This window comes from Phocoena phocoena, chromosome 9 (genome assembly GCF_963924675.1).
Source record: "Phocoena phocoena chromosome 9, mPhoPho1.1, whole genome shotgun sequence".
NCBI classification, from domain to species: domain Eukaryota; kingdom Metazoa; phylum Chordata; class Mammalia; order Artiodactyla; family Phocoenidae; genus Phocoena; species Phocoena phocoena.
Window position 1 is genome coordinate 76878588 of NC_089227.1, and position 15780 is coordinate 76894367.

The 15780-nt window shown below is 36.1% G+C and overlaps 1 protein-coding gene across 1 annotated transcript in view; it reads left to right on the forward strand.

Annotated features, from left to right (window-relative positions):
* The window catches only part of CPED1 (cadherin like and PC-esterase domain containing 1), a 290822-nt gene that overhangs the window by 126011 nt on the left and 149031 nt on the right, over nucleotides 1–15780 (forward strand). The window contains exons 10-15 of the mRNA XM_065883571.1: nucleotides 284–388; nucleotides 1949–2118; nucleotides 5795–5865; nucleotides 7320–7370; nucleotides 11810–11996; nucleotides 12999–13167. Coding sequence (XP_065739643.1) covers nucleotides 284–388; nucleotides 1949–2118; nucleotides 5795–5865; nucleotides 7320–7370; nucleotides 11810–11996; nucleotides 12999–13167 — 753 coding nt within the window. The remainder of the gene's footprint in view (nucleotides 1–283; nucleotides 389–1948; nucleotides 2119–5794; nucleotides 5866–7319; nucleotides 7371–11809; nucleotides 11997–12998; nucleotides 13168–15780) is intronic.

Consider the following 15780-nt stretch of genomic DNA (forward strand, 5'->3'; position numbering starts at 1 on the left):
TTTCCTGCATTTCCAAACTGTCACACTCATTCTGTCCTTCTGGGCCCAATTTCCCAACCTTACTACCAAAGTAGTACTTACTGAGCTATTTCAGGTCCTTTGGTCAAATATGAAGCTTTCTTATATTCTGACATCATTTTGGCAAGTTAAAGTTATTATGTATTATTTAGAATTAATTAGCCCAGCTGTTTATAGAGTTCAAAATTTGGTTCTTGAATTGTGTTAAACATGGTTTGACTTTGTAGCAATTGCTTAAGAGTTGCATTTTTTCTCCCCATTATAGGGTGAAAACTATCAAAAAGAACTAAATCAATGCCTATCTTTAGAGGAGATTAACTCAATTATGACTTTCATAAAGGAACTCAGGAGTTTGGGACAATTCCAACTGGTAAAACAAAAGTGACCTTTGATTCCTCTTGATTACTGAGATTACAGTAGATCAGCCATAAGAGACTTGATTTTGACTTAAAACTAGGTGAAGATATTTCTTTAAGGAATAGAAATCTTTGTAAGCTTCTTCTTTTCAGAGATATAAATATTAAGATGAGCAGAATGCATATTCTTTAAGAGTTTGCAGATAATACATGACTTACTAAAAGTGAAAGAATATGGAATTAGTATAGCTGGCAGGATTTGATAGTTCTTAAGGGGAAAATGCTAACATTTTTCCAAAAAAGTTTGCTTTTAGCTTTGGGACATTTACATGTAACCAAAATTTCCTTCTGTTTATTATGCCCTTTTTCATTTGTGTAAAAGTAAATATTACTCAATAGAACAATAATATTTTTTAAAACTACCTAAATCTTAATTTGTTGTAACTCTGTAGCAAAATCCAAAGAAAGAAAATGTAAATAATTATAATAACTTTTACTGGTTTCAGCCAAAAAATATATATGGCATTTATTTTGTTTTCTGTGTATTTTCCTGGATTCTGTTAAGTTATTGCTCAATATCAAAGGATAATTTATTACATATACATATGCATGCTCAGTACTCGCTTCGTTTCCAGTTCCGCCCTTATATAGGTAAATTATATTGGATTCATATTTTTCTACCTAAGATGTGTTTATACAAAATATCTCTTTAAAATAGCATTTTTAAAAGTCTACTAATAATTTATTATTAATCTGTTTGAATAAAATACTTATTTTTTACTTAAAATAATCTGTGTATTCAGATGCTACTTGTATGAATTATAACCAAATTACTAAATTAATTAGTGAAGGTTTGACACTTGTTTTTATAATTTAGCTCCATATTTTAGAGGGTTCAAAGTAAGCTTATTGCTCCAAAGATAGTGTAATTGATGGGTTATTTTAATTAATTTAAATATAATAAGTATTACATTCATGACAGTTTGGGTCAATACTCTACAAAGATAATCAGAGACCTGGCTTCATCCTTCATCCTTCAATATCTTCAATTTAAGATATTGTGAAAGTAAAGAACATCTCTTGGCACAGTGTGAAGAATAGAAGAATTATTTTGTAGGAGAAAGGGCAGACACTAATTTCCTGACTCTCAGAGTAGAAAGAGGATAACCATAGATTTTTTTTTGGTAGGATTAATATCTCTCACCCTGAGATTTGTAAGGCACTTGTAACCCAAGAGAATCTCTCCTCATTTTTCCTGCTACCTGACGCACTCTGTTATTCAGCTGTTTTCAGGTATCTATAGAAAGCAGATATCCATTTCCTTTCAATGAAAAGGGAAATAAAATTCACCACATTTGAAAGTATACACATCAGCAAAATTAGTTCCTTATAAAAAGTGGCATTTACCTTGACAGCAACACAGAAAATTAAATTATGGTATAGATAATGGATTTTAAATAAATATCTGATTTTTAAAATATCTGAATAAATAAATATAAGGCCTTTCCTAGTAATACTACATTTTATTTTCCATAACTTAGTCTGATATTCTGCTTTCAAATATTCCTTCTCAGCTCTTCCCATCTACCACTCCTGGGTTTCAATCTTTGATGCGTGAATTTTATGATATGGCAAATCCTGTGGGGAAACCTGGTTCCATCCTGACCCAATACTGGTCTCTTTTAAATGTATTCGAACAATTTCAGCTCCTGAATAAAAAGGCACAGCCACACCCGCTGGAATGGTAAGAGAGCCACAAATTTGAATTGTGCAACCCCAAAAATCTCTAAAGATTGATTTCAAAAGGCATTGCCTACATTAAAGAAAGCAACAAAAAGAAGTGTGTCCAAAAATTCATGCTCTGGAAAATAAGCTTCTTTAAAACATTGAAACCATAATGATTCTAGTGGTCTTCAAACACTGTAACAAAAATATATCCAACAGTTTTTCAAACCATCAGGACTTGACTCCATTCAAAAGTCATGTTTAAAATTAAAAGTTTCAAGCTAGTTTCATCCTGTGATATATATCCTTGAATTACAGGAGCATCAGACAGAAAGAATTAGGTGAGATTTGTTTTATGAACCATCAGTCAGAGTGGAGCCCGAGACGGTATGAGCATTCATTTGGAGTTTTTGAGGCATGACTTTATTCTAGGCAAAACCTATCCAAATTTATAAATATGTCTGTCTCTACCGCAAGATTAGAACTTTTTTTTTAGAAGATGGGATCTCAGAGAGAAGCATTCGGCCAGGAGAAAAGGTCCTTGGCCTCCTATGTCCACTTCCACTCTAATGAGGGGTAGTAATGAGTGAATAAGAGGGTTGCTGGGCCAGAGAACATAGTAACACCCCCAGTTGCCAGGGGAAGGGGCAGTGCCTATGGTGCCAGCTAAGTCTGCTTCCCTTTTATATGATAGAATTAAGAGTATTTGACTTGTCTATTGCCAGGAAAACAGAAGTAAACCTAACCTCCCAAGGGAATGAAAGACTAGATGGCCGTGCATGGTCATCAGTGTCTCTGAAGTTACCCTCACAAACGGCCTCAATTCTACTGACTTGTCCTTCATTTCCTTCTGCCTCAGGAGACAGTGAAAACAGTCCTATAAGAAACATTTTTTTAATAGTTCAAAAATACAAGCAATCACATATTCAAAGAATTCATAGGATATCTCCCAGGACCAGAACTCACTTTAATTGCCACATCTTTATGCAGCTGGCCTTATTCTCGAAATAATAGGATTGATAGAAGGTTTTGTTTGTTTGTTTGAAAGTTAGGTTTTAAATAATACAGCCTACTGTCCCTTTGTTTGTTCTTTGCACTCACTCAATCCAAGACTGTCTCTTCCGCCGTTGTCGATGAGGGAAGAACAGACTTGATTTACCAAGGAGTCTATTTAAGTATGGTTTTTAACTTTGGGTAAGTTCCTTTGAGATATGCAAGCTTTGGAAAGTTTATTCCCAAAATTTGTCTCAAGGTCCACATTTGTTATAAGGTTAAGCAATTGCCTTAATTTCAGAATATCGAATTTAAGCCTAATTCTAACCCTAACTGATTCCTTCCAACAATGAAATTTACTAAAGGTCAGTTTTAAATATAGTTAGAAAAAGTCAGGACCTTTTTGAATCAGAGAGACTTGGATTCAAAAATCCCAACTCTAGAGTTTATTAATTACAGCAGGTAAGATTTTCCTCTGAGTCTCAGTTTCCATACCTGTAAAATATGGATTATACCACCTACCAAGTATTGTTTCAAGATTACATAAGATAACCTCCATCATGTACTGCATAGTGTGTGGTGTGCTGCAGAGCAGATAGGTAGTAAATATTAATATACTTTCGGTTTCCTGTTCCTATACCATCCAAAAGTCACTTCAGCATCGACAAATGGGGTATATATTTTTCTTTCATTTATAGGAAAATCAAGATAAGTATGAAAGCTTTATCTAAGTTAACACTAAGATAAGTAAACTTGAAGTCTTTATCAAGAAACAATTACATAAATTGTTTCTAGAACATTTTAAGAAAGAATACTCAATTCTAATTATCTTCAAGTTTACCAGTGAATGTATATATATTTAATTATCATTCATGTGTATTACAAGGAGGATGGCATATGATACACATTTTACAGATGAGGAAACTGAGGTGCTGAGAAGATGGGTTATTTGCCCAAGCCACGCAGCTGTTTGAGTTGAGACTAGGGCCCTGGCCTCTTGCCCGTCGTCCAGCGCTTTACACCAAGACCTCATGCTGACAGGAAGATCACGTGTAGTCATTCATAATTGCCCTTATCTTCACAGTGGTCTTCTCCAGTTTTTCATACCAAAAAAGCCAATTTTACATACCTGTACTATCTGTGGGGTTTAATGCCTTCCTCTACCCTTTTAAATAAAGATCATCTGCTTATAGCAACAAGGTGAGGAGAAATAAAGTCAAAAGTGACACTTATGTCTGTGCCCTGAGGCTCAGAATCCAGAGGTCCCAACAGAATTAGTGGAAATCTTAACAGAATGAAAACACTAAAATCAATGTGTGTGTACTCTCTGCTAATTTTCACTTTACTGGAAATAAAGTAGCAAGTGTAATTTGCTCTAATCACATGCTTTCCATGAAAATACACGTTGTCAAAACAAATAAGTTATTCACAAAATTACACAAGAAATCACTTGCAGGATGAGTAAACATACAAAGCATCCCATTCCATTAAGATAGTAACATTTCTAAAATTCAGTTTACATGCATTTCAGGGTTGTATCTTTTATGAGCTTTGTTTAGAGTGTTTACTTCATATGAAATCAGAGATTTTTTTTTTTTTACTTTGGCCTGGCACTCAAACTTCAAGTAAACGTATATCACCCCATGCTTGCTTTATCTATTTCTTCATTCCTCGGAGGAGGAAAGTTATTTTAAAGTCCTAGACATCATAATTTTTCACCCCTGATTACATCATTGCATATACTAAAGGGAAAAAAAGACTTTAAAAATAAAACTGCAATAACATGATCACACCTCCCAACATTAACTATAGTTTTAGTTCCTTGATGCTTCTTAATTTCCTATCTGATGCTTATATTTTAAGGGAATTGAAAATGCCTTATTCACTTCTACTGGTACAGTACAATATCTGGAACAATAAATCTTTATAAAATGTAATTTAACACAGAGCGTTTGATTGAATCTTCATAGCATCCTTGTGAAGTAAGGCCAGTGTTGTTATCTCTGTTTCTCCGGAGTAGAAATGGAGCCTCACAAATGGAGTAAAGTGAAGTCACATCCTGTCCAGTATTCTCTATCATCAGGACCAGCAATTTTTCTGTCTGCAACTTAAGATTACTTTGGTCCCAAATTTGAGGATTTAAAGGCCAATCTGGCTGAGCATTTAGTTATACAACAGAAAAATGAGGCAAACACACCAAGATATAACTAACCCTTAAAATTCATTCCTGTTCATCAGAGTTTAAGGATAGAATCCTTGGCAGGACAGGTCACTTTCTGCATGGTACGCTTCAATTTCTTAGATTATATGGATGTTCTTCTCAGTCTGTGTCTCAGAGTTTCCAAGACTTCTTGCTTCAAGACTTTGTAATTTTAGCCAAACAGATTCCAATAGGAATGTGTGTTTCTGAATCACTTCTGTTGGACCTAGGCTATCAGAGATTGTTCCCTTTTGGACCAAAGAGTGACTTTTTGCCCTGGTTTTCTTCAAATGTGCTTCTGCTGATTAGAGATGATGAGATTTCCATCCACCTCACTTGAGACAAGATTGCCAGTTTTGAAGAATGAAATCCAGAAAGTTTTTCTTTGTGTTCATCAAAATAACTGTGCTCACACACAGGAAAAAAGATAGTGTGTTAGATGTAATTTCCATGAATTTTGTTTAGTGCATTGATCCAGAGATGTTTGATATTGCATTCACAGGAATTCTTTCGCAGAGGATGAGAACATGAAAAAACCACAAGTACCATTTAATGCAATTGAAAATAAAAAAGGTAAAGGATGTAGTCCCACTTCTTTCTACATGAAAAACAAGTATTGTGTGGCCAAAAACATAAAAAATGTTTAGCTTTATTAGCAATCAAAATTAAACTGGAAAATGCTGTTTTCCCTCAAATTTGGAAAGAGTTTTCCTCTTGAAGATAATAGAGTTGGGAAGAGTGTAGGAAAATGAGTATTCTCATGTTGCTGGTGGGTGTATAATTTAGAACAATCTTTCTTAAGGGGCCATTTAACAACACGTAAGAAAAGCTTTAAAAGTTATTCTTACATACCAGAAATTTCACTTCCAGATATTCATTTTAAGGAAATAGTTAAGAATGTACACAAAAATTTAATTACATAAATTACTAATAAATGAAAAAAATAGCAACTACCATTATTGCAATAATAGTGGATTGGATTAAGCTATAGTCATCCAATAAATTGCTATAAAGCCATTCTAATATTGTGGAAAAATAGCTATACATTAAAGATGTTTAAGATACATTATTAAATGAAACAATTGGCTACGAGCAATATGGACCTTAAGGAAAATTAATGGTGATTTTGATTTCTCTCTTAAGCTTATCTCAATTTTCAGTTTTTTTCCTTCTAAAGAACATCTGAGCTTTATGTCACATGAAAAGAAAATGTTTCTAATTTTCAGAAGAAAAAATGAAGTACGTGTCTACACTTTTTTTAAAAAAATCGAAGTTTTCCTACTACAAATCAAGGTTTAATCCAATGTAGTGGTTCTGGGTGTGTAGCCCCTAAACCAACAGCAACAGCATCATCTGGGAAGCTTGGAAAATTCAGATCTACTGAATCAGAATCTCTGGGTATAAGGCCCAGTATTCTTTATTTTAACAAGCCCTTCACATGATTCTGAGGCATGCTAAAGTTTGATAATAAAATGAATCAATAAGGTCAGGGAAGAACTGATGTTAAACTGCTGTTCTGATTGTCTTTCTCTCTCCCACCATTTTTTTCTTCTCTAAATGATTTCTTTATGCACTCTGTTTTTATTCACTCATTTGTCCCATTGGTATTTATTAAGAAGTCTTTTAGATAAATGTTTAGTTGAATTTAGAAACAAAGTAAATATCAGTGGAACCAACTGGATGGAATTTATGTAATTCTAATGGCTTGAGAAATTATAGCCATAAGATCATAGAACTAGAGGAATTCTGATAGATCAACTTCAAGCAATAGATGGCATTTAGACCATTCATTTTTCTCCCTTAATGTTTTCTTATTTGAAATAATTATTTTTCTGCAATTTGAACCAAATAGCTTCTTTTGTTTTACTCTAGGTTTCAGTTTAACTTAGAAGTGCTTTCTGATGTAATAAAAATTAAATAATAAAATATGTGTTTTATTAAATTATCCTGAGTTTCAGATACCTGAATATGTATTCTTTTTATTTTGATTAATAGTTTCATTTTTTAATTTACATTTCTTTTTTTAGCTGCAGTTCCACAAATTATTAATGAAACCAAAGAAATACATTGCATTAATGGTGAGTTCCAATGAAAGTGCTTCAGAATCATAATCAACACTTAGGTTGAATAAGTCATCATATTGGGGCATCTTTAGGCTGATAATGTATTTTATGTAAATTTTCAGAAGTTATGAGATTTCTGAATGAATTCATGTTTGCTACTTTTGTATAAAAAGATTTTTAATTTTCCATTTTTGAAAATCGAACATTATATTTTTATATTTAAAGACAGTAACTTCCAAACTTATTTTGAGGGGCCCTAACGGTGCTAATGCTTTGCCTTGGGGACTCTCAAATGGAAGAGCTTGGCGTCTCCTCTATATATTGATTTTTAGGACTCTCACTACCCAACAGTGATCCTTTTCTCCCAGATTGTTGATATAATGGATAGTACTTGATTTGAGTTTTCTTTATAACAATTGAGAGTTTGTTTTTTTTTGTTTGTCTTCTTTTTTTGCGGTACGCGGGCCTCTCACTGCTGTGGCCTCTCCCGTTGCGGAGCACAGGCTCTGGACGCGCAGGCTCAGCGGCCATGGCTCACGGGCCCAGCCGCTCTGCGGCATGTGGGATCTTCCTGGACCGGGGCACGAACCTGTGTCCCCTGCATCAGCAGGCGGACTCTCAACCACTGCACCACCAGGGAAGCCCCACAATTGAGAGTTTTTAAGCCAAATTTCAATTTCTTTTCTTAAAATTCATGAATTTTTTAACCAAGGTATAATCAATAATATAAATACATATATAATAGTAATACATTTTAAGTATTATATAGATTTTTTAAATTTTAAATAATTTTCTTCATTCTGGTCAGTATTATTCCAGTGGTCTTGCAAATATATCATTCTAGGGAATCTTACTGACTTTTCCAAGATCACAGTGCTATTAAATGCACGAGCTGGATCATGAAAATGGGTCTTCAGATTCTTTGTCCAAGGCTCATGTATTATCTTAATATCCTATAATAAATAATATGATGGAAAAATAAGAATTCTATTTATCAGGTTTGTTTTTTGGCAGTGTATACGTTTTTAACATATATATGTGTATATATATATAATTGGTGCTGAAACATACATAGAAAATTTAGCCTTTCAGAAAAAAATCTATTCTGATAAAACATTAAAGGTGAAAACAATAAAATTTATGGACTAAGATCTAATTTATGATAAATAGAAGTCTTCCAATTTAATAAATCTAATTTGTCTCTTCTAAAATGCAATTTAATTCATTCACTGTGTTTTAACACTATCATTAAAATCACGATAGGTTGAGAGGTGATACAATAATGTGGTTTAATAGAATCAACAAATACATCCAATTAAAAAAAAGAGCATTTTGAATAAAGTACTGCTGATCAGGAAAAAGTAACAGATATCCTTACACTATTCCCTCCCTGCATTTATCATCCAATCTCCCACTTCTAGAAAAATACATGCTACTCAGTTCTCTTGGGAGGCTGGTACCCAGTGTGTAGTGAGAAAAGGACTAGTTTTGAGAAAACTAGGAGCAAGGTTAGAACGAACATTTGTTGAGGGTCTAGTGTGCCAGGATCTGAAAGCCACTTCACCTCTTTGGTCTTTTGTTTTCTCATTTATAAGAGGAACGATTGTACAAATTAATCTCATTTTTTTTTTTTTTTTTTAGTTTTCAGGTAGCATAGGGTGGAGGATACAAACACGTTAAATAAGCTCTTCAACTTTGTTCATATTTTTATGTTGATTAAAAACTAGTCCTACCTGGGTCTTCAAAGTTAATATTCCTATTTTTATGGTATAAGATTTAAAAAAATAACTTGATGCCTTAGAACAAGTGGGATTATCTTTCAGTGTCTAGGCTGTTTTTGTGTTTAATATGAGTTACGATTATCCCTCAAGAGGGTAACAAAATTCTGCAGTTAAAAGAAATCCATTAAAAGCAACCAGGACTTCAAACAGCTTTCCCATATATACTTGCCAAATACGTTATGCAGCCTGCTACCACCTTACCTCACAGTGGGTTCTCTGCAGAGCTAAGGTAAGCTGGCCTGAGACGAGTTGGGACTGGATTGGGAAGGATGCCAAGGAAACACCAGGTGTTTGTAGGCAGCACCACTGATGATTCAGTTGAAGATGATGTCAGGACAAAATCAGCTTTCAAGCAGGGGTCTAGGATGCAGTACATAAGCCAGAGGTGAAGAGTTTCTGATGAAACCAAAAACAAGCACTTGCTAAAATCTTCCTTAAGAGAATGATTACACATTTTCTTTCTTTTAGGGCTGAGTTTCAGTGTTGTAATGGGCAGGCCCCATTGAAAATGTTCACTATTAAGTGAAAGTATAAACTGCGAGGAAATTAACTCTCAGTGACTATTTTATAAAAATATATAAAGTTAAAGTATCAATACATTTCCTATGATTACTATTTTGAAAAAAATCTTCCACTTTGTTATTCATCTAACTGGTTCTGAGCATAAAAGTGTAGCGCACATATTTATATTCCCTTTCTGCCTAAGAAATGGTGCTTTTGAAAGCACATTCCATATCCCTGAACTCCAGCTTGTTTAAAGTGTTAGATTGGGTTCACAGTCTCCATTTGAATCAGAGCTCATGACCAAAAGTAACCTGTTTTTACTGTGCTTATTTCAGTGCCTTGAACATAGACTATGCCAGAAAAAAAAAAAATCTTTGATGAAAAAATGAATGTGTTATTAATAAGTGATTGAATTCAAATGAAAAGCTATGGTCCTTTTCAAGGTTAAATCTAATAATACAGTCTCACCCTTATTCTTTCATTTTTTTCTCTTTCATTATAAAAAAATTTATGAGCTGGTAGGATTATTGAAATTATAGATGAAGTCCACCTACATCTGTCACCCAGATAGAATCTTTCATAACAAGTAAAATCAATCAAGCAGGTATTTACCCAATTCACTGAGTTATTCAACCAAACTGACTAATTTTTATTGACTTTTCCCTGCAATGACATTACAATGTATCTATTTTATTATTATTGTTCCTAATTTGTACCAGAGTAGTTTTTTCTTTGACCAGCTGAGAAAACTCTCCTGGAATGTGGGTCAGAAATACACACATTTATTCACTTTCATTATTTTAGGGCATGATGGGAATTAAACTGACACCTAGTTCTCAGAACTAGAATGAAACACCTATAAAGTTGGTGGTATTCATTGCCATGGATTTGGTGATGCATCTGTCTCCGTGTCTGGCAAAGAAATATAAAACTTTTGGTATTGTTGAATCACAAAGTCCAGGATGTGTTGGGAGATGGGAAGGAGAACCAAGGAAGTGGTTATGAGATGCCTTGTAAGCTTTATTGGGAACTTGGCCTAGATTCTGGCAGTGATGAGAAACTGTTAAAGAACTGAAGCCAAGTCATCAGATGTGATTTTAGAAAAATCGTTGTGATAGCTCTATAACAATAGAGGAAGAGACAGCAGTTAACAGGATAATCGACTTTTCTTTAAGTGCAGGTGTATAGCTTCCTGTGGCAAATTTGGTGTTATCCTTCTGTCGCTATGTTAAACATCATTGAACATCTTATTTAAAGGCAACAGAAGACATTTTCATTTTACTGGTTTTTACAGAATTTCCTATGTTACCTTTACTGGAATTTTGTTGACTATTGAAAAGTATTTCTGGCACAAAATACTTGTTAATATTTCTTTGAAAAACATTTGCTTTTGAGTAATTTGTTTATTTCAAATATGAACATAATGTAGTTTAGCAGTGGCTGGTGTATGTGCCTAGAAACATGTTTTTAGTTTTTTCTAAGATACTTTTGCAAAAAATTGAGTTATCAAATAGAAACACTTTTTTAAAAAATGGCTTAGAATCAATTATATGAAATAATATGCTAGGTTCTGTAACAGGGTTGAGCAGAGGATAGCATTTCCTTCTTATACTTTAGGGTACTTTCTTAGGTTAAGGTGGCCGGAGTATGGAGGGGGTCTCATGTTTTTGTGTCTGAGTGTTTGGCATGATTTGGATTTCACATTCTTTGCTTCACCCTCCTGCCTGTAAGCTACATATCAATCCAATGGCAGTTTAATGACACTTCCCATCAAGAAATTTTCCTTATTCCCTGCTGGTATCCTTCTGTCACCACCCCACATCTCCCCCCCATTTACACAGTTGCTTGATATATGCAATAAATGTTATGAAATGTTATCAGTCCACTGGAGAGACATTTTCTGACCTTCTGTGCCTTTAAACTTTTAAAGGCTGAGCAAAAAATATCAACTAAAGTCAACAACTGTTATATGAGGCAAGGTCTACAAAATTTGGCAAATAGAAAACCCAGCTGAAGCCACAAATCAACTATGACCAGAGGACCAAATGGAAAATCAGCAGTGATCACTAAAGTTATTCAAAAGAATTTTAAAAACCTTAATCATATATGATTTTTAAACATTTATCCATGCCGCAGGTGTTTCTATCATTGTTTTGTTTTTTTAAACAGATAAAGATGCACAATGTCATATCAAGCAGATCTTCACACATCCGCATTTAGAACTAAATCCTGAATTTAACTCAAAGATCAAAGATTATTACTCTGAAGTCCCATTTGATGTGGTAACGCTGACAATTGGAGCAGAGACTTCTAAGTGTCAGTGCAAGGTGTACCTGCAGGAACGGGCAGGACCAAGGTATGAAGGAGCTGACAGGGGCTGAGGGGAGACATCATAGCGGGAAGCACACCTTGGAAGCAACCTTTGAAGATGGTTCAGAAAACCTGAGGCACAAGATCTTTTGGAGGGATTGCCAGGGTGTGAAATCCCTCTGCTTTACAGATGCCATGTTGTTAAAAAGAACACATGAGTGCTCTACTGATCTATTAACAATCTTTGTGTTTAATCTTTGTAACAATGTTGTAACAAGAGAGGATCTTGTGATATGAAAAGTATCAAAGAGGACTCATTCAGGGAAAATTGAGTTTATTGTTATCTTTATGTTTTTAGGTAGTTGAAGAGTTCACCCTTCTGAATAGTAGCCTCCTCTACCCCAACCCAGCTCCTCAAGTTTTTGAAGATTCAGGTGTTGATTACTTAATAAACATTTTGGTGAAAATTTGTGGACATAGTAACACTAACTTTCTTAGTCTCATGGGATTTTTTTCTATTGACTCTTTTGAGAGTCATCAACTCTTTGGTTGATAATTTGAACAGAAGATAGAATTTTATGACATTCCATGTCCACGGCAAGAAATATACTCATATTCCTATGTTGTATGGAAAGAAATGCACCCAGCATTCCTGGGAGCTCAGAAAGTATAATAGAAAGGAAAGAGGATTCAAGTCAGGCCAACCTGGGTCCCAACCCTGACTCTACCATACTCCACTATATGTAAAATGGGAAGTATCATAGTTTTTGTATGGAGTTGTGAATATTAAATGAGATAATATATGACCCTGACAGGTGGTTAATAATACTAGTTCCCTTCCCTGTAATTGATAGGGGACATGACTTGCTCTGCAAGATAACTCTTGGTATACCAAAGCACAATGAAACATAAGTTAAAATAGTTTTTTCACATTTTAGGTTTCTTATGAAATGGTGCAGATCTTATCTGTTTTTAATGAAAATTGTATACATTTAATAAATATTGATGTATGAGTCAATTTGGGTTGTCTCTCTCATTCTCTCTCCAGCTTTGCCAACTACCCTCTGGGCTTAGGGATGAACAAAATCTCAATGCTTGTGGTGGATGAATCTCCAATCCAAGGTGAGACCCTGATCACATACAAACTCACCATCTATAGAGAAGACCGTCCAAGTCTGCCTTTGTTTGAGGACTTCGCAGCATGCGGTTTTGTGCAGGTAAGTGAATTTTACATTTGCACATGGGTTGAATTGGGAGTGATCCTTTAACCCAGGTGAAAAAGTCCAAATGAAAACTATTAGAAAAAAGTGGATGCTTTCAAATCCAAATAATTGTGGCCTCTTTTCAAAAAAGAGTACCAGCCAGGTATCTAAGATACCTTTTTGTGAGTGATTTTCTTTTAAGTGTGGTGGCTATTCCCTGCACTTATAGTGTGCAGTGGATTTATTGTGGTTAATATTGAAAAAAATGTCTGAGTACTCGCACTTAGTTATGAAATTGGTTTTACATTTCCTGTTTAAATTGTGCTGTGTTTCTTGGATTTGTCCCTGGAACTACTTTGAAATTTTAAACTAGATTCAGTGGAATTTGTTTTAAAGAATAAGAGGAAAATTTATGAAACTATTTTACAAAAGGGATACCAGATGAATGAAATTAAATTTCCTTGGGTAGATACATTTCGCCTTCACTTCTTGTACCTTAATCATTTCTAAAGTTTGCAGTTGCTCCAGTGAGCAACACATACCATTCTGTAGCCCTGTTGATTTTGGAGGAGGGTGAACATTACCCAGAGACTTTGTCTTATTTGGTGGTTCTTTCTTCTGTGTTTTCATTTTTTAGGAGTCTGTGTATAACCCTCTATATTTGTGTACATCATACACCCTGGCTACAAGTGATTCCAGGGAAGTAGTAATTGATACTCTCACCATATCTACTAATCCACTTAGAATAATTCCACCTATGTCGTATCTCAGTGATTGATATGCTAGTGGGAGCATGAACCACAGATGGTTAATAAATGAGAGAAATGGCTGACTGGGCCTCAGTGAGTAGGATGGATACCATGTTTTCCTAAATGTAGTGGCCATATAGAGTGTTCTCTCCCCTCTACCCACCACCACCACAATCTCATCTCTTCTCAAGAATTTAACACTATTTTGTAAGGGTACTCATTGCTGAGATTTTTATTTTTCAAGAAAATATAAAAGAAAGGTTGCTTCAGAGGTTGCTTCCAAGGTGTGCTTCCCGCTATGATGTCTCCCCTCAGCCCCTGTCAGCTCCTTCATACCTCAGTCCTGCCCGTTCCTGCAGGTACACCTTGCATTGACACTTAGAAGTCTCTGTTCCAATTGTCAGTGGGAGGGAGCTGTGAAGGAGGAAAGGTTTCCACACACTAGGAAGCCCCTTCACGGGAGGAGACTGTGGGTAGCAGAGTGGGGAAGCTTCAGAGCCATGGAGGAGAGCGCAGCAACAAGGGTGTGGAGGGCAAAGCGGAGAGATTCCTGCACAGAGGATCGGGGCCGACTGGCACTCACCAGCCCGAGAGGCTTGTCTGCTCACCCGCCAGGGCGGGTGGGGCTGGGAGCTGAGGCTCGGGCTTCGGTCGGAGCGCAGGGAGAGGACTGGGGTTGGCTGCGTGAACATAGCCTGAAGGGGGCTAGTCCACCACGGCTAGCTGGGAAGGAGTCCGGGAAAAGTCTGGACCTGCCTAAGAGGCAAGAGACCATTGTTTCGGGTGCGCGAGGAGTGGGGATTCAGAGCACTGCCTAAACGAGCTCCAGAGACAGGCACGAACTGCCGCTATCAGCGCGGACCCCAGAGACGGGCATGAGACGCTAAGGCTGCTGTAGCAGCCACCAAGAAGCTTGTGTGCAAGGCCAGGTCACTCTCCACACCTCCCCTCCCAGGAGCCTGTGCAGCCCGCCACTGCCAGGGTCCCGGGATCCAGGGACAACTTCTGCGGGAGAACGCACGGTGCGCCGCAGGCTGGTGCAACGTCATGCCGGCTTCTGCCCCTGCAGGCTCGCCCTGCATCCGCACCCCTCCCTCCACCTGGCCTGAGTGAGCCGGAGCCCCCAGATCAGCTGCTCCTTTAACCCCGTCCTGTCTGAGCAAAGAACAGATGCCATCAGGCGACTTACACGCAGAGGCGGGGCCAAATCCAAAGCTGAACCCCGGGAGCTGTGCGAACAAAGAAGAGAAAGGGAAATCTCTCCCAGCAGCCTCAGAAGCAGCGGATTAAATCTCCCCAATCAACTTGATGTACCCTGCATCTGTGGAATACCTCAATAGACAACGAATCATACCAAAATTGAGGCATTGGGCTTTGGGAGAGGCTGTACACTTGGGGTTTGCTGTATGTGACTGACTGGTTTCTGGTTTTATGTTTATCTTAGTTTAGGATTTAGAGTTTATTATCACTGGTAGATTTGTTTATTGATTCGGTTGCTCTCTTCCTTTGTCTCTTACATATATATATATATATATATATATATATATATATATATATATTTCCTTTTTCTCTTTTTGTGAGTGTGAATGTGTATGCTTCTTTGTGTGATTTTGTCTGTATAGCTTTGCTTTTACCATTTGACCTAGGGTCTGCCTGTCCGTTTTCTTCTTTTTTTTTAATACAGTTTTTAGCACTTGTTATCATTGGTGGGTTTGTTTTTGGTTGGGTTGCTCTCTTCTTTCGTTCTTTTTTTTTCTTTTTTTATTAAAATTTTTACTAATTATTTTTTATTTTGATAACTTTATTTTATTTTATTTTATTTTTTCTTTCTTTCTCTTTTTCTCCCTTTTCTTCTGAGCCGTGTGGCTGACAGGGTCTT